Here is a 19960-nt window from a genome sequence, read left to right as displayed (position 1 = left end):
ACAGAGACCTGAAGTCAGCGGGGCCGATGCGCCCCTGCACCAAGAAGTCACACTGCAATGGAAGGAAAGCAGGGACCCCACAGCCCCGACCAATTTCTCACATGGGTGAAAACTGGAAGAAAAAGTTCCCTCCAAAAAAAAAAAACCAAGCCAGAAACATAAAGTCAGTCCAACCCACACACTGCTGGGCGGACCCCAGAAAGGCTGCAGGAGTAGGTGCCTTTCCCAGCCCTCTGTGTGACCAGAGCCAGGAGAGGGAGAACCTAACATCTTACCAGCACGGTGAGCGTGGGGGCTGGCCCTGGGCCTGGGCTGGGCTAAAGGCATCTGCAGGTCAATCTGAATGCTCTTCTACCCACTGGCCCTTTCTTGAACACGTTCCAATTTTAGGAAATATGGAACAAGGATAAATGAACTGGTCAGAAAGCTCAGGAAAAAAACAGGTGCAAAGCAGGACCAATCTCCACCCACAACGTTACGAGCTAACCTAAAGACACAGAGGAGGAGCTCCAACAGAACCCTGGGAACGCAGGCGCGATGCACTTTGAGGCGAGAAGGCAGCGATCCTTTCTTCCTGGTTTGTATTTAGGAAGAGCAGGCAATTTTCTCACGCAATGTGGGATCGCGGTCCAGCAGTCCCAGGAAGATGGAACTAGCTGCAAACAAATCTCTCCCCATATTCCCAGGGACCCCCCACGAGCCCAACTCTTGCCACCCTTTCTCAGGTCAGAGGTTAAAACATAGTTGGCTTGGAGATGAAATCGTAAAAGATGATGCACAAGAAATACAGTGTTAAAACAAAAGCTGTGGAACTGCAATGTGACCCCATGTTTTTAAACATTTTGGGGGACAGTATTAGCAGAAAATATAATTCAACTGTTAATGCAGATTACTTCTGGAGAGCTGGGATTATAAGGGACTTTCTGTTATACACCTACACAATGTCTATGTTTATAATAATTAACTTTTTTACAGTGAGCAAGTGTATTGCTCTCATAATACTTTTTTTTTTTTTTTTTTAAATTGTTGGCTGTGCTGTACGGTTTGTAGGATCTTAGTTCCCCGACCAGGGAATGAACCCAAGCTGCCTGCCTTGGAAATGTAGAACCTTAACCATTGAACTGCCAGGAAGACCCCAAAAAAATACTGTTAAGGTGATGGGATGGCTGAAGTCGTCCCAACTCCTAACGTTCACACCAGTTCCCTCACTGCGAGGCTCTGTCTGGGTTCCCGCTGTGACTCTGGCTGTGAAGCGGCAAGCGACTGGCAACAGAGGCCTCCCCGTGGCTGGCGGACACCAACTCCCAGGCACTGCCCTTGAAAGTCACGATGCAGGATTTTGTTTGCCTGGATGAGCACAGTGCCAAGATGCAGGAGATGGACCCAGAAACAGGACACAACGACTTTTGACCCTGAACTGCACGGGCCAGTCCTGACAAACACGTTTCATCTGGAATATCATTGGAATCGACTGGAAGTGACTGCCTGGACTACCATGTGGAAACGGGCTCGTGTGGTAATAATGTCTACCGTGAGTAAGGGCAGGGGGCATGGTCAGGTGGCAGCACAGACTTCCCCTAAGAAAAGTGCAGGTTCAAGACTTACAGGCTTCTGGCTGCCAGGGCGAAGGATGGAGGAAGGGTTAGTCAGGGAGCGTGGGATGGACATTTACACAGTGCTGCATCTAAAATGGATGACCAATAAAGGCCTTCTGTACAGCACAGGGAACTCTGCTCAATGTCACATGGCAGCCTGGATGGGAGGCGAGTTTGTGGGAGAATGGATACATGTGTTATGTCCGGCTAAAACTATTACAACATTGGTAATTAGCTCTATTCTAATATAAAACAAAAAGTTTAAAGAAAAAGTATAAGTTCAGTATAAATCAGTCCAAGCTGGGGAAAAAACCTGATCCGTAATTTATTCATTCACCAAAATGTAAGAGAGTCCCTAAGCCCACTTTACAGCTGTGCTCTGTCCAGGGAGGGAGGGGGCAGTGATGCGGCCCGCCCGCCATGTCTGTGGTCCGGCCCTCGGCTCAGACAGGAGCCACGTGATGATGAGGTGTCAGAAGGGGGCTGAGGACACTGGGGAGGCACAGACAGCACACCACAGAAGGGGACAGTCTACATGACAACTGTCTAGACTCTTCAAAAAGAGTCATCATTAAAAAAAAAAAAGAGAGAAAGGCAGAGAGAACTGTTCTCAACTGGAAGGGACTAAGGAGGCAATCGCTAAATGCATTGTGAATATTGATAGGATTCTAGCACAAAAAATTCAGCTATAAGAGGCAGTTGTAAGTCAACTGAGTAAATCTGAGTCAACACAGGCAGCATAAGAAATGCTCCTGAATTAATGCTAATATTCTTAAAGAAGTCTGAGCACCAAAGAATTGATGCTTTTGAACTGTGGTGTTGGAGAAGACTCTTGAGTCCCTTAGACTACAAGGAGATCAAACCAGTCAATCTTAAAGAAAATCAATCCTGAATATTCATTGGAAGGACTAACGCTGAAGCTGAAGTTCCAATACTTTAGCCACCTGATGCGAAGGGCCGATTCATTGGAAAAGACCCTGATGCCGGGAAAGACTGAAGGCAGGAAGAGAAGGGGACGACAGAGGACAAGATGGTTGGATGGCATCACCGACTCGATGGACATGAGTTTGAGCAAGCTCTGGGAGTTGGTGATGGACAGGGAGGCCTGGTGTGCTGCAGTCCATGGGATCACAGAGTCGGACACGACTGAGTGACTGAACAATTCTTAAAATTGATAATGTTATTGCAGTTATGGAGGAAAAAGTTCTTAAGCTTAGAGATATATCCCGAGATGTTCTGGGAGCAAAGTGACATGGTGTCTGCAGCTCACCTTCAAATGGCTTAACAACAATACAAATTGTGGGGGGAAAGGGTAAAAGTGGCAAAATGGTAACCAGTGGTGAGTATGGGGAGATTACGGTGTTGTTCTTTCCATGGATTTTACCATTTTCAAATTTAAAAGTTAGGGAGAAAAGAGAAGAGTCATAACTCGGTAAAGCTGACCAGCAACAGGAAGACCAAACGCCCTACAGGTGCAGTTAACCACGACAAGCAGCAAGCACAGAGCGCTTCCGCCGGCCGGGCGCCACACCCGCTGCCCGACGGGCAAGGCCCCCTGAACCTGGCAGCCCGAGGAGGCCGCCCTGTCATCACCTTCAGTTTACAGATGAGCAAATGGCAGAACAAAGATTCTAAATGCGGTCTAACTGCAGATCTGAAGCGATGTATCACTCTTCCCAAATGCCTCTCCTAGCGAATCTGTTTTAAGTACATCAGGAAAAAATGCTACAGGGGCCAGACAACAGAGGAATAGTTGAATTATCGGTAATACAGCCATTTAATGGAACACTGTACAGCAATTAAAAGCCGTATTTTCACAGAGTATTTAATGACAGGGGAAAATGCTCACAAAACAATGTCTGGTTTAAAAAACAGTGGATCTCAAATAATGGTTCTCTGATATAACTCTCGGTTACTGAGTTCTTTTTTCTGTAGGAAAACAGGAATAGGTAAGCTGGTAAACTCAGGGCTCTTTAGCATCGTCTGAGTTATGCTACACAATTTTTGAGAACTGTAATACCACATAATCTGAATTATGTAAAATCAAAAACCTATACACATGCACAGGTGATTCCCTGCTAGCTCAGCTGGTAAAGAATCCGCCTGCAACGCGGGAGACCCCGGTTCGATTCCTGGGTCAGGAAGATCCCCTGGAGAAGGGATAGGCTACCCACTCTAGTATTCTTGGGCTTCTCTGATAGCTGAGACAGTAAAGAATCCACCTGCAATGTGGGAGACCTGGGTTTGATCCCTGGGTTGAGAGAGATCCCCTGGAGAGGGGCATGGCAACCCACTCCAACATTCTTGCCTGGAGAATCCCCATGGACAGAAGAGTCTGGAGAGCTACAGTCCACGGGTCACAGAGTCAGAGACAACTGAGCGACTAAGCACACATACATGCAGAGGAATAAGACTATAAGGTAATACATCAAAATACCTACAGTGGTTTCATTAAATGGAAGATCAATGAATCTTTAAATTCCTTTTCACAGCTTTTGCCTTCTGTTGAATTATTACAACAAACATGCTTAAATTTTAGGAAGCTGAAAACAAGTTCTATTAGGAAACTGAGTACTCAAAAGACATCTGCTTCCAACACACATTAAGCTCACAGATACCACATCTAAATTTTTTCTTGAAATTCTATAAAAATAGAAATTAATGCCAATGAAGGGAAGCATGTGACTAGAATTTGTGATTAGAATTTAAGGGGAGAAAGAAGAAAGAAGAAAGAAGAAAACAATGGAATTACGGTATTCTAGGTTGAAAACCAATCACTCCATCAACAACCAATGGACACTGTGTGCCGGGCTCTCGGAGTCTGGAGGAACAGAGAATCCTGTTCTCGGGACTGAAACATGCTGAGAAAAGCTACCAGGGAGGTTACACTCCAAGGGCTACTGGGGGTGGAAGAGTCTTGAAGAATGAGGACAAGTTCCAGAGGCAAGGAGGAATGTGGGACACATTTCAAACCTCACAAAGGACATACGCAAAGCAGAGAAACGCAAAGAAGTTCTGCTCTGGCCATACCCTTCTGATACACTGTGTGTATTCCTGTAAAACAATTTTAAAATTAATGCCTGCGGTGGTATAAAACAAAGAAGGGGAGGGAGGGAGGGAGGGAGGAAAGGACTGAGGGAAGAAGGCAGGCAGACACCACGGCAGGACTGTGTGCAGGAGGGAGGGGTCGGCATCTGGAAGGCGACGAGGAAGCGAGAAGAGGTTTACAGGAGAGGGGCTGTCACAGACTTGGGATGGACTGAGGAGGACGGTGATGGCGGGGCAGGAGAAGTGAAGTGGAGAAGACAGAGCCAAGAGATGGCGGAGGGGGAGTGACATACGTGGGAACTGATGCGATGAGTCAGAGAGGACGCTGAAGTTCCAAGCTCTGGGGTGTCAGGGTGAGCAATGGGGCATCCAATGGAACTTTAAGAGAAGCAGAGACTCAGTGGGGGCTGCTGGTGACTTGGGGGCAGGGCTGAAGAAGTCACACCTGAAAGGACTCTCAGGTAAGAAAGAGTACTGAGAAGCGGTGGATGGGAAAAAAGCTAAGCTCAGGCTAAGAGTCGGGAGAAGCAAGATGGGAATGATAGATCAAGCCCACTGAGGTGGTAAGCTAGGGGGTGCTACCCTAGAGGATGACTTCAAGCATTTGTTGCTACCACAGGCAAGCCAGTCAAGGAGCCCACTCCTAAGAGGCTCCCCCTGAAAAGGGAAGCTCACCCTGACAGGAGAATCCTAACCGATAAATGAAGAAGGAATTAGAGCGATCATTGTCTCAAGGAAGAAGCATCAGTGGATACTAAAACTATGTGCATGTGTTAGTCGCTCAGTCGTGTCTGACTCTCTGTGACTCCGTGGACTGTAGAGGACCCCAGGCTCCTCTGTCCATGGGATTCTCCAGGCAAGAATACTGGAGTGGGTTGCCATGCCCTCCTCCAGGGGATCTTCCTGACCCAGGGATTGAACCTGGGTCTCCTGCACTGGCAGGCGGATTCTTTACCATCAGAGCCACCAAGCAAGGTGAAAACAGTAGGAGAAAACAGGTATTTACACAGTCTCAAAGCATCGCCCTACAAAGTACTTATTGAGATAACAGGAGAAAGAGTAGCGTTATAGTGGAGAATCTCAGCAGACACCACCACCTTAATCAAGGGATCAAGGAGAAGATCTCCAGTGATGGGACACATTGACCACACACGCCACTTGGTATGATGCTCCGAGGACACAGCCTCATTTCCCTGATGTTTCTTCCAAAAGGGCAAACATGAACCTAGTCATAAGGAAACATCAAAAAAACAGAAACAACCCCAAGTTGAGGAAGCTCCTCCAAATGACTGATCTGTATTTTTTAAAATTATCAAGATCATGAAAAACAGATCAACTGAACTGTTTCAGATTAAAGGAGACTAAAAAGACTCCATAATTAAATGTACCATGTGGTCTGAGATTAGCTCCTGGACCAAAAAAGGTCCTTCTGCTTTTAAAGGATGTTAATCTGGCAACTAATGAAATGAAACATTTATAGATTAGATAGGTTAGTACTGGGTATTAATGTCATAATTTTGATAACTGCACGGTGGTTACATAAAGAGAATGCTTTTAGGAAACATCCACTGAAGTGTTTAGCAATAAAGGTGTATCATGTCTGTAGCTTTCAACCATTTCAGAAAAAAGATACACAGACATGTAGGGTAGGGACCTATGACACAGGCAATGCAGTAAAATGTTAACATTTAAGGAACCTGAAATTGTAACTTTTAAATTTCTTACAACTTAAAATTTTGGTAACTTTTTTTTAAAGTTAGGGAACAACCCCTCTAAATGTTACAAACTATCTCTCTGAAGTGTTGGGTCAACAAGCAGAGGCTTGAAATACCTAACTTGCTTCCTGCACACTTCCTCCTTGCCCAAGGCAGAGGTTCAGGAAGAAGCTGATATAAAACCAAGGTCAAGAAGATGGATGCTGACAAAAGGCTCTGGGTACAGAAGGACGAAACTGCAGATCTGTCATGATTATGCAAAGTCAATCCTGGGGTGACTGAGGAAACCCTGGTAACAACTCAAAGTCTACAGAGCACTTAATTTGAAATCCAGTTCCCCTGATTTGACACAACCTGAGTAAATATTAACACCATCACTCAGCTTAAAATGCTACTGAAATTATCAGTAGGCTGTCCATACCACACAATAGTTAATATCATTACAGGTAATACCGGAATTAGAAAGAACACATAGGGAGATTATGATCCCTACCTTGGTTTCAAATTAGTACAAGCCTGTAATATTCTTGAGCTTAACTCCTAAAGCTCAAGAATCCACATAACCATGTGCCCACCATACCTCCTCTAAGCTCATCAGCTTTCACAGCATCCAGGAGAAAACCAAGGGAAACAAGGAAGCTCCAGGGGTTACAAAAGAAATGCCAAGGGTGGGAGCTTCCTGGAGGTCCAATGGTTAGGATCCTGTGCTTTCACTGCCGGGGACTGAGTTCAATCCCTGGTCGGGGAACTAAGATCTCATGTCATGCGACATGGCCAAAAAGAAAAAAAAGTGTGTGTGTGGGGAGGAAGGGAGAAACACCAAGGAGACATGTTACGTTAGAGGAGCTCTAAATAAACAAAATAAATGTTTTTCAACACAGGTAAAATTTTATCACTTTAAGAGCAACACAGAAAATTTTAAGACAGTCAGTATTTGTGATAACACCAAGGTGTCAATGGAATTGGAAATGTAGCTGCTTGATAAGATGGTATCTAAGGATTCATTTTTTACTGCAGGAAAAAAAACCTATCAATATATGAATTTCAGGCACCTGACTGATGGCCAACTACACATTCCTTTTGTTCACCCAAAATGTGTTATTGTGTCCAGAACAGTGTCGAGGTCCCTGATAAATAAGCCCCTATCCCTGCTGAGAGACGAAGAGGGAGACAGGCCGCACGCCATGACAGGGGGCTGGGGGCGCACAGAGAGGTATTCTAACCAGTTCCACCTGCCGTCCTGACGCCACGGCTGCCCTCCTCCCACGCGCCCAGAGGCCTCACGACTACATGAAGACGGAGGAGCCACAAGTCCGACAGCTCCTTCTCAGAAAGCATCTCACAGAAACCAGACATGATTCCAGAATCTCCAGATGGCTTACCCTCTAGAAAGCAGCCTGCAGACAGTGAAAACTAACTTCTCTGAGGTGACACTTACCTGTGGCTTCAATGTACTCGATACATCGCTCGATAAACACAGGAATTGGCTTCTCCGGAGTCACCACAGTTGTCAAGGGCACCCCAAAGTAGTTACTCTCCCAGGTCGCCTTTGTGATGGATGGCCGGGGTTTGGGCTTTGGTTTCTGTCCAGGAGAGAGGGGGAAAAAAGCACAAAAACAAAATCAGTCTCAACACACAACTCAAACATCAGTAAGGCTTCCAGAGGGGAACTCACGGTGGTACGGAAACTGTTAGGAAAAAAGACTTCAAGCAGGATAAAGAGACTCACCTACTCATCTCATTTCTCCAAGTATCACACAAGATGCTGGCAAGTTGCCAGATAGTCACACCTTGAGTGTGAAACTGCATTATCAGAACAAAGGTGTTTATAAGAAGCAGGCCATGTTTATTTAATAACAATGAGAGGACCGGCCAACATCCTTTATCAGGTGTGCGATGGAGTAAACAGGAAATATTCCAAACATTCCACACAGATAATAGATACTATACACTCAAAAGATGGCTAAAATCTTTTTTAAAAGATTAAAAAGTGGAATTGAGAACTAGTAATTTCCTCCTTCCAGACAAAAGATCACAGTCTGCTGAAAGTTCCCAGAAGAACTCGCTCTGATGTATCAGTCTGGGGTTAACTCCCAATGGGCTGCATTGGGAGAGGGTAAAACCAACTAATCAGACATGACAAGTAAGATAATTCTTTGCTCCTTCCTAGAAGTCACCTCCCTCAAGTAGTAGGAGTAGCAGAAGCAGCAACAACTACTGGGGAGCTTACTATGTACCAAGGAAGTCCCAGATACCATTTCTATTCAACCTTATAGCATTCCATTTTACCAAGGAAAATGTCTCACAGGGCACAGTGCGTAAGTGACAGTGTGAGGATTCAAATTCAGGAGGGTCTGTCTCCAAAGTCCATGCTCATAAACATTACTGAGATATTTTGCTCCAAAATTATTCAAACCTTTTATTTTGAAGATCACACAAGGAAAAAAAAAATGCTCTAGACCAATGATAAGTTTTCTAAAGCTACAGAAATATACCTCAAATTCTGGCCTGTTATTAAAGTATCTACTGAAGAGGAGAACAACCAAATAGGATCAAGGTAAATGCTTTTGGATAAAGTCCACTAAAGGGGACAGCTAACTAGCTTAAATAGGTCAGTATCGATCGTTCCCTTTCCTCATCCTGCTCATCCTCATTCCTTCTCATACCCCCTTTACATGGGAACAAATCACTTCCTATTTAGTCTGAGATTCGCTGAGGACTTTCTCTGCAAACATGTGGCAAAAAAAAAAAGAACAGGTGAGAATAAAACGCACACGAAAGAACAAGGCTATCCTGGGCTGTTGGTGGATACTATCTGACATGACAGACCAAAGGCAAAAATGGTCCAACCCTCATACATCCAGCTAACTGATTTGGAGAACTGTAATGCCGCATGAATGGATCCAAGGGTCCCAGAGAAGAACCTGCGCTCCACACAGCCTACCCATCCCTGTCGTTGCAACATGCCCATTCCTGGTAAAACCACTGCCATGGTCTCTCAGGTTGTGGGGCGTGGCTGCTGCTATCTCCCTGTATAGACTGCCTGAGGCAAACAGGCCCTGACTTCACACTTTTTATCAAAGAAGTATGGAAAAGAAAGTGACTTACAATTTATCTTCACATGAAATAATTTAACCAACCTAGCCTCTCTCCAGAATCTTTTACTTAGATGAAGTACAACATAAAGGATTTAAGCTTCCAAATCTAACAGAATTTGGGTTTGAATCCCAAGGGACAGGTTCTATGACTGTGGTCAAGTTGCTTAGCACCCCGGGGACGGTACCCTCCTCACAAGGCGGTCCTGAGGGTGAAATGATATGATGTACTGGAAGGGGCTTGGTGCCCAGGCAACACAGTCGCCCAAGAGTGTAAGCTGTTACTAAAAGAAGGAGAAGGACTGAGTGTTTTCCATCACACACAGCAGCAACCGGGCAGCAATGAGTCAACTGACAGTCCACTCTCTCTTAAGGCTGCAGCACTTAAACTATAAGCTGCAGAGTCTGAACATACAATGAAGACCATCTGGATTTAAGCGGCCTTCTTTTGGCCAACCCCAATCAGGCAGAATCTGCCAGTCAAAACTACCATAACAATACCATTGTTCTTCAGTAAAACCTTGAGGCTTCCTAATAAACTGTTGTTATGGAATGGAAAAAAAAAAAACCTTTACGAGAGCTGCCAGGAAGCCATTTCTAATCACTATAACGCCTCTGACCATAGTTCTAGTAAACAGACAGTAAATGTTAATGTCATACTTCCTCCACCCTCTCAATACGTGAGCTGATGAAGTGTGTCCTAACAGTTTAAGTTAGCTAGAAAATTTAGCTTCCATCACCTGCACACTTACTAAGTACCAGATTCTGGCTTAAAATTCTTTATATGTATATTTCATTCCAGATTCACAATAGATCTGTGGGTATGGGTGTTTAAAACTCCACTTCACAGATGAAGAAGCTGAATCCCAGAAAAATTCAGTTATTTGCCCGTCAGTTCTGACTACAAAACCTGCGGCCTTAGCCACTATGATTCATTACCTTCACCTGAAGTCCCTGGGATATGGAGGACAAACAGATGACTAAATAAATAACTGAGGGTACACCGACAACCTGAACTTCTAAAGGCAATAAGGTCTCACATAAAATACACCAGGGATGTTTAAGCTGGTCAAAGAAAGAATGGGGCATGATGACAGCTATTTCAATCAGCTACCAGGACTATTTCATGGAAAGAGAGCAGATTATCTTGTACAGTCATGTTGGGAGAGACGAGATGAAGACGAAGAGGCAATTTTGGCCAGAGAAATTTAAAAAACAAACATCCCCCCTCCCCCAGCTGTTTAAAAAGGAAAGGACTGCTCTGTCAGTGTTCAAAGCAGAGGCTGCAGCCGACGGGCAACATTCATTGTCAAGGAGACCCTGCCGTCAGATGGAAGGCTAAATTAGAGAGCTGCTCTTACCCTTTCACCTCAGAGTCTAATAAGATCTAATCAAGCTCAGCACTCCAACTTACAAATGGAACGTGAGCTCCGGCAACAGCATCAGCTCCCCTTGTTGAATGACACGGATGTTCAGTCTCATTCTCTCTAAGATTTAAACAAACTCAGCTTTACAGAACGCCAAAATATTCCCTTGAAATAACTGAAGGCTCTCTAGGGTGTCACAAAATCAGGCAGGGATTCTTGCGCAACTAATTCCAAACCTTCTGAGGAAGGAAATCAAGACTGCGGTACAGGCCAAGAGTCGGGCAGGACTGTTGCCATGACAGGCAACACCGCAGGCATCTGAAGGGTTACTGGGCACATGTCGAGATGGAAATGCCATTCTTCTGAGTGGTCTGCCAGATGTCTCAGTCCCAGGTCAGACATGTGTCACTCATTAGGGCGTCGGCGGAGTGCTCTCAGCAGCAGGTCCTTGGAGAGAAGAAAATAACGCCATCCCAACAGCTATCTTCCTCTGGGCTCGCTCATTAGTGGGCTGGACTGAAAAAAAGCAGCCAGCTAGAGGAAACCAAGTCCTGAGAATAAGCTACACATCTGCATGTCTAAGTTTAGAGTCTGACTAGGTGCAAAATGGAAAAATAAGAGGAATTTATCAGGAGTGGCCGTGTGCTAGACACTCTGTGCTAGGTGCTCTGCACTTATCTGAAAACTCACAACCACCCTTCAAGGTGAGGGTTATTAACCCCTTTCTACAGATGTGAAATCAGAGGCTCACAGAGATTCACACCCAGCACTGAGAGAGCCAGGGTTCAGAGGCCAGTGACCTACGAGTGTCAAAGCCTCATGTTCTCTCTCCTTCGTGACCTATCTCCATGATGAAACACCACTGACACAAACAAGGGACTGGGTCAGCTCAAAACCTCCTCACTTTGTCCTATGGATAGGTATTTTTTGAATAAATAACACAGTCCATTGTTCTTTACTTCACAGTTTCCTTAAAAACCTATGAATTTTTTTTAAGCAAAAAACTTTTTTTCCTTCAAAGTTCCCTTAATGCCTGATACTAATCAAGTAGAAAGAAATAAACCAACAGTTTATGCCAGTGTTGCAGTGGGGAGAAATAGTGATTGGAATCTGCCCCAAGGCAGACTGGCCTTTTGGCCTTTCAGAAACAAGAGCATAAAGGGGAAACTCCTGCTTATGGGACAGTAAGCCCACCCCACAGCTCCTCCAAGTTCACAGGGCAAGAAAAGGATTAGAATGCCAGCCAAACAGCAAGGAAAAGCCAAGAGGAGATGCCCTTCTACCCGTCTGTAAGATGACTGGGTTCCAGAGCCGCATGCGCAGCTGACACTTGAACAAAACCGTTTCCAATGAAATACAAGGCCCGTGTTTCTTCACAGTTTTTCACGTTTAGCTGAGATGAGGACCATCTCTGTGGGGAGAGCGTCTTTCTTCTTCCTCTGACACTGTGCTGCTCTCCCTAGGACGTGAGGAGCTGAGGCTCACACTGGCAGTTCTGTATCACAGGCTCCATCTCAAGAAACACGTGAGGTAATCAATCCCCTGTGTCACTGCGAGACTGGACAAGGAACAGGCGCCTACATACACACGGGACCGGCTTCCCAACGGGCTAAGTTCCTAGTACGCAGGAATCTAGGCAATTTTCCTTGTTTTCAACAAAACTTATTTATTTCCTTTTCGGCCGCGCTGGTCTTCGTTGCTGCACGCGGCTTCTCCGGCTGCGGGGCGCAGGGGTTACCCCGCTGCAGAGCACGAGCGTCTCACCGCAGCGGCTCCTCGCGCGGCAAAGCGCCGGCTCCAGAGCTCAGGCTCTGCAGCTGCGGCACACGGCTTTAGTTGCTCCGAGGCAAGTGGAATCCTCCCAGACGAGGTATCACACCCATGTCCCCTGTGTTGGCAGGCAGATTCTTATCCACTGTGCCACCAGGGAAGCCCCTGTTTTTCCTTTTTAATGAATTACACCCAACGTCACATAACAGACTGGCAGCAGAGCTAACACTAAGACCAAAGTCCTCTCTCACCCTCGATGCATTTATAATCTAATTGGTATCAGAGAAGATATGTATCTACAGCAAGCAAAGGGGATCTAGACACCAGATAAATACCAACTGAATTACAAAGGAAAAACAGTCTCCCATAGCTTCAATGGGGAGCTCAACCACCCCTTCTGGATAAAGAATATTCTATCTTCTATGGGAACAGCAGGAACAATATGTAATGATCCAAAACTGTCAACTTCAAATATTTTCTCCCGGTCTCCATAGATACCCTTATCCACATCAAATGATTTATCCAGATTTTAAGGTCAGAATATATGGTCACTGGAGTTGTATCACCTAGCACAGCCTTCTAAATGCTTGATAACCTACCTAAAAAAGTAAATAAAAAACAGAACTCAGCCTGTGTTTTTTATTTTTGAGGAGGACTGTCATACAGAGCACAGTCTGGAACCGGGACAGTGTCCTCTGAATGGAGCATTCTCCCTCTTGAGAGTGAAAGCGATGCAACAAGCAAAGCCCGAGAGGATCACCCATACGGTCTGTCAAGCTGCAAGGTGGCCCACCCTGAAGTGACTGCAAAGTGGGTGAAATCTTAGAAAACCCAGAGGTTCCGTCAACTACATTACTCCAGGTTTTTCCCAAAGTGGTCTCTTGCATTCCGTATCCAACATCACAGCTTTCTGATTGGTGGTGATTCTCGCATATTTCCAACACAGCTTTCAAAGGACCTCTTCAATTAGTAAGTTACTCGCTCATGCCCCAAACTGTGTTCTTGGCTGACTGCTGCTCCTGCTTCTGGCTCTGAAAAAAATCTAAGCCCAAGTTTAACAGAAAACCCAAGGATGGAATTGATCTTGCCGGCAAACTCTATCATGAAAGCACAAATGCTTAGCCTCGTCTCTTTCACACTTGGAGCATCTTCCTTTAGGGATGGGCCACAGAGCAGCACGAAGTCTCCCAGCAGCCCGAACCCTCCCTCTCGCAAGATGGGAAAGGCAAGAAAGGCATGCCATCCCCTCAAGGGCCCCAGGACAAACTGAGACCTAGCTTTTTGCTTATGGTACATGGGCACGAATCTGGGTCAATCCCTGCTAAATGGCCAGTGCAACAGGAGGCTAAGCAGAGAGGAGGGTCCACTAGTTTTAGGAAATGTTCACAAACATTCATGACCGATTCGCCACTCACTGAATCTGGACTTCTCAGAGCTGTGGGGCTCAGCTTTTACCTGCTAGCCTCCTCCCAAATACTGGATAAAAAGTATTCAGAAGGCCTTTCTCTGTGGAAGTAGAGGTGATTCCCTGACTCGAGCTGAAAAAACTTGAGTTTCTACAAAGATATGTCAGTATCACTAGGCGGTAGAGGAGAACAAGTTGGCTCAGTGAAGATCAGAGCAATTTTCTGTTCTTTGAAAAATAGATTTAGGTTGCCTATTGTCATTTTTTTAAAAAAAAGAACAGGTGTGCTAAGCTAAAGCAGATAGTTAGAGATAGCCTATTTTTGTCACCAAAAACAAACTACAGCAGTTCTTTGGGCTTAAAATAAACTGAGAACCGAGTGACACCAGTTCAAAACAATTTCTCCAAGTCCCAGTTGCTATTTCAGCGCCTCCATGCCTTTTTTGTCCTCTATTCAAGCAGACACTGAAGCTAGAAACAAACCACCACGCTGTTCTTAGGGGGCAGTGTGGGGAAATAGATGTTTCTAGATAATAACCAGAGTCCTTTGTCTGCAATGAACAAGTTGACTTGGTTGACTGAGTGCTCCAAGTGTGTGCCTGGCTATTGAATATTACCATCCTTCTCAGAGACTGGACTCTAAAAACCCACAGAAAATGGAAGTCAGAAGACTGGGGTTCCCAAATCTCAACTCCTCCGCTTAGTAACCACACTAACTTAGGAGCACTAAATGAGTCTCAGTGTCCTCATCTCTAACACCGGGATTTTTTAAAACATCACTTCCTTAAGACTGGTAAGAGAAACAGATGATGAAAAAAATGGATGTGCGAATGCCTGGCACTGGACCTGGCACACAGGAGGCATCCAACGAATGTAGGAAAGTATATGCAGAGCCTTTCACAGGGATCCGTGGCCTTCTGTTATTCTGCCTGGGTCTCCCTCACTCTCTGCACATGCCACGTTTTCTCAGTTTCAAGTTCCACACCTTTTCCTCAAAACTTTACCCCAAGAAGCCTCCATGTTCACTGACTTTTGCCTGCTTTACCCCTTAAATCTCAGTTTTAGGACTTCCCTTGTGCTGCAGTGGTTAAAAATCTGCCTGCCAGTGCAGGGGACACAGGTTTGATCCCCGGTCCGGGAAGATTCCACATGTCTCGGAGCCAAGCCTGTGCAACACAGCTACTGAGCCCACGCACCTAGAGCCCGTGCTCCGCAACGAGAAGCCACCACAACGAGAAGCCCGCACACTGCAATGAAGAGTAGCCCCCTCTTGCTGCAACTAGAAAAAGCCCTGCATGTGCCAACCAAGACCCAGTACAGCCAAAAATAAATTATTAAAAAAAAAAAAGTCTCAGCTTCATATATCATTTCCTCAGGGAGCTTTACCGGACAGCCTACCCCAGTTGCGGGTAAAACTCCTTGCCATACAATTCCTTAGCACCCTGTACCTTCACTCTGGCCATGTTCAAAATGCATGTAAATACATGGGTAAAGGTCTATCATTCTGTTGTGGTAAACTAGACGAACACAACTGCCACACGCATGACACTCAGCACAACGCCAGGCACACAGGCGCTCAGGGAATGCCCACGCGTGGAGCTGAATGTGTCTTTCCTCAAAGAACGGACGGACATGCGCTTTGGAGCAAGAGTGCATGCGTGCTAAGTCGCTTCTGTCGTGTCCAACTCTTTGCGACCCTGTGGACTAGAGCCCGCCAGGCCCCTCTGTCCATGGGATTCTCCAGGCAAGAATACTGGAGTGGGTTGCCATGCCCTCCTCCAGGGCATCTTCCTGACCCAGGGATCAAATCCGCATCGCTTCTGTCTCATGCACTGGCAGCAGGTTTTTTACCACGAGCGGCATCCGGGAAGCCCATGGAGCAAGAGTATTTCTTTTCAAAGAAAAAATTCTTTCAGGAATCAGAACATCCAAGGTCCAGTCGGCATCCCAATACCATTTTTAAGATCAAGGTATTCACCTGGCCTTCGAGGGCTCAGAGTCGGGCCAGGCCCCTCTGCAGCACACACTGGAGTCTTTCCCGGGTAGGTTACAAAGAGCTCATATCTCACACCATTCAGCCTGTCAAAATGCAACAGCCCTCCCGGTCGGGTGAGCAGTCCAATTCCCCAGCTGGTTTTTATTCACACTAGAAACTTTAACTCCGTTCTAGGCCTCACAAAATGAGAGCTGTGTCCACACAAAGCCACAACAACCAGCCAATTCACTGAATCCGATGAAATAAGCCAATTCACCGGGGGGGACACAAACTGTCAAACTGGTTACTTGGTGCCTTATAGACCAAACAATGCGTGATTGAATTGGCTTGCTTTTCAATAGGTTGTCTTGTCATGTGGTAGCTAGAGTGACTGAAAGATTTTCTTTATGATTCTGTTTTGTCTATTTTCTTTTTTAAAACACAAAATAAGAGCACACCAGATAGAAGGGTAAATAGCCAATGATGTCTTCTCTTTAAATCCGTGGTCAAGCTCACTGAATTCAGCAATTTGAGCTTGCCCAAACAGTACATTTTGTGGACCAAGGCACCCCAGCCTGTTTTTTGGCTTTAAAATAAGATCCTGCTGCTCCTGATCTCATCTTTGCAAACGCACGGTGCTGGGAGACAGAGACCATGTGCAACGACAACTCTCTACAGACAAAGCATCTATTCATGGACCCCACTGAAGTGCAATCGTAGATTTTCAATTTCATTCAGCTGAGTGCGGAAGGCTCCCACTATGAGGGTGGGTTGCTAAATGGTTCAGCTGGGAAAAGGACCCGGAATGAGAGTGAGCTTCACAGTCTGCACTTTCATTATTAGAAACGAAAGCCATTCCCTGAACTCCAACTCCAGTTCTACAGTAAAGAGCTAATCCAGTATATCAGCCAAGGGCACTGAGCAATTTTTCTTTCTCCACATGACACAGGTACCCGGAGCATAGCTTTTTTGGCTGTTGTTAGGCTTGTTGCTAAGGTAAGGGCTGAGAAAGCAGCTAAGTGACATACAGGGTTAAAACTTACAGAAAAGGGAGGGACAGTGTTGGGTCCCTAAAGCTCTCAGCTAGACCAGACCAGTGTTCTCCTGTCCTTGAATTCAACATGCGTACTTTCACCGTTAAGTCTTTCTTTCCTCACAGCACTTCTTCAATTCTACTCATTCTTCAAGGTCCAGTTAAATAATGACAACAACGAATGCTCATCCAGCATGCAGCACGCTGTGTTTTATACGCACAGTCTTATTCCACTTCTCACACCCTATGAGACAAGTGCTACTGCACTGGCTCCTCTTGCTGAAGGGACGTGGAAGGTGAATCACGTGCCCAAAGGCCCAGCCAGGACGAGGAGGGATTGGAGGAACTGGCATTTGGTGTAAGGCCCCCAGTTCCCAGAGCCCGAGCTCCCCATCACCCCACACTGCACGACCCTAACCAGCCCCAGCACAGGATGCCTGCTCTGCCCAAACACAGACCCGCTCCCCTCGCCCTCCAAGGCAGACCAGCTACTTTCAGAAGCTGTGCACGTCTCGCTGCCTCACCTGGGTGCTGTGGCGTGGGTGAGAGCAATCTGTGCCATCTCCCCAGTGGGGTCTGGCGTGCGGGAGGGACTAAGTGTGTTGTTTCCCATTACCACCTGGCTCTCCCCTCACTTCAAATAAATACTGTACTGCTTTGTCATGCCAATAAAAGTCAGAGACCAGATTCCCCCATGTAGGGGGATTTGGCACTCTCTGCCCCATGGGATCTTGCTTTTCCAGTAGAACAAGTGTCAGTCTGATTCCTTAACAGCAGCAGATTTTAATAGAAGGTTTGCGCCAATCAGGAACAGAATCAAGACTCCGCTTCTCTCTGCATTAGGATGACAAAGTAGCAAGGCTCCTTTTAAGGCACCATTTTCCAAGGCAGGAAAAGACATTTTCACCTTTTACTCACTCTTTCCAAAGGATACTCCTAAATGACTTCTGGCACGCTATTGCTCTGGGGCCAGAGGTAATCGTTTCTGTATGACTTGAAGAGGTGGGGCCCAGATAACCAGGAGGGACGGGAAGCTGGTCACTCCTTGCACGCTGACCCAGCAGCCCCATGAGGCAGTTCTAGGTGAGTAGATGCGCGTGACCGGCATGGAGGCGGCTATCTCAGAGGTCCCTGGAGCCAGCTGTTCCCTGCAGAGCCTACTCTTCAGTGCACAGCTTGTCTGGGGATGCGTTTTACAAGCATTATTTTCAACAGCATTATAAATGTAGCTAGAAGTCAGAAAAACAGTTCTGATTCACAGTGTGATATTATGCCACCTTCCTAATTCCCAGGTGTGCAAACACCCCCACGATTAGAAGACTGTCAGCATTTCGATAAGCTGTGTTGGCAACAGTCTTCACTGGGAGTGGTGGAGGAGGAGAGGAAAGTCACAGCGTTCAAAATGTTTGGATTCCAGGATTATCAAACAGGAGAGCTCCGGGGAAACACTGGCAGGCTGGTCAGGCTACTTTCTGGCTTCTGAAATAAGAACTGCTTTCCACTGGCCTGCCCACAATTAGCTTTTAGAGAACAAAATACTGATGGCAGATGAAGGTTGGCAAACGTAAAACCAAACCGTGGGGAGAGCAAACAGAAGAATGTCCACGCTGTTTATTAACATTCAACTGAGACTGGGAGGGGAAGAGAACACACAGATACTGCCCTGCCCTTTCTGATGTTCCGTAGGTCAGAGAACTCTGGAGGCTCTGGCCAGTGGTGACAGAGGAGCAGGCTGTATGGCATCCGGGAACAGGCAGGGTGTGAACAGGCTTTCCCTGTGAGGGCCACGGCACCAAGCGCCTCCAGCTCCAAGGGCCCTCTCAGCCAGTGTGGGCTGCAGGACTGGCCTCCAGAGAGTGTTCCACATCAGAACTGTCAGCTCTCAAAACAGCCTGGACTCAAGGGCCCTCTGGTTTGGTATATCTTGCAATGATGAAAGTTTGGGACGACCTTTCTTCCAAAGTTCCCTGAAACACTTTCAGATAAGTGACTTTGTTCTCTGCCATTTCACAGCAGGGAGAGGGGCAAAAGCTTTCAATGAAGAGAAACCATCCTGTACACCAGCGGTCCCCAATCTTTTTGGCACCAGGGACCGATTTTGTGGAAGATAATTTTTCCACAGACTAGGAAGGGGGTGGGGATGGTTTCTGGATGATTCACGCACATTACGTTAGGGTGCACTTTATTTCTAATCTAATGTCGCCGCAGATCTGACAGGAGGTACCAGCTGGCAGCCTGGAGGCGGGGGACCCCTGCATACACAATGCTGGGGGAGGGCCTGCGTGTGAGAGTTCTGTTGTGGCGTCTCACTGACACGGCCTCCTCTGAGAAATAAAGGGTGTTTCCCGTACTCTGGGGGGAAAATAAAGTTGGGAAATGTCTTTTAGATCTCAAGGTCTAAGTCCACGAGGACAGAGCACACTGCCCTTTACACTGCAATTCCACACAAGGTAGAGAGACTTCCCCTGCCGCTGCACTGGGGGCTGTTCCTCCAGATCTGACGGCAGGCCCGACATTCCTCACACACACAGTTGACTTTTCCCCTTTTTGCCCCACCTGTGGTCCCTAAATCAAATCTGCTAGTAGCAGCAACTCACGTAAAGAGCTGCAGGGCGCTCTGATTTTACAAACACGGGACGGGTCTATAACCTGCAGAGGCAAGATGACTTTTCATTTATATACCTGGAGACCTTTCAATGATTTACGTGTGCAAATAAAACAATCATCCAATTTTTCCCTATCTAAAATGCAGCAACCTTTACAGATCATCAAGGGGGAGAAGAAGTATTTAAGAGATGTATGGATGAAATGTTCCTTTCTCAGTCAAAGACTAAGGACTATGACACTGGATTCTTGTGTTTCAGTGAAGAAAGGCCAAGCACGTCATCACCGGTTTAGCTGCTTGTCCGGATACTGACAAGCTCATTTCAGTAATTGAGTGATCTGCTCATTTCAGT

General features: G+C 46.3%; 1 protein-coding gene across 2 annotated transcripts in view; it reads right to left on the bottom strand.

Annotated features, from left to right (window-relative positions):
- Window positions 1-19960, bottom strand: part of ARHGAP35 (Rho GTPase activating protein 35) — a 114198-nt gene that overhangs the window by 50707 nt on the left and 43531 nt on the right. For both annotated transcript variants that reach the window (XM_043437944.1, XM_043437943.1), the window contains one exon: window positions 7797-7941. In XM_043437944.1, the coding sequence (XP_043293879.1) occupies window positions 7797-7941 (145 nt within the window). The remainder of the gene's footprint in view (window positions 1-7796; window positions 7942-19960) is intronic.

Source organism: Cervus canadensis, chromosome 18 (assembly GCF_019320065.1).
Source record: "Cervus canadensis isolate Bull #8, Minnesota chromosome 18, ASM1932006v1, whole genome shotgun sequence".
Taxonomy (NCBI): domain Eukaryota; kingdom Metazoa; phylum Chordata; class Mammalia; order Artiodactyla; family Cervidae; genus Cervus; species Cervus canadensis.
Note: the sequence above shows the minus strand (reverse complement) of the source record. Positions and strands in the feature narration are given on the sequence as shown.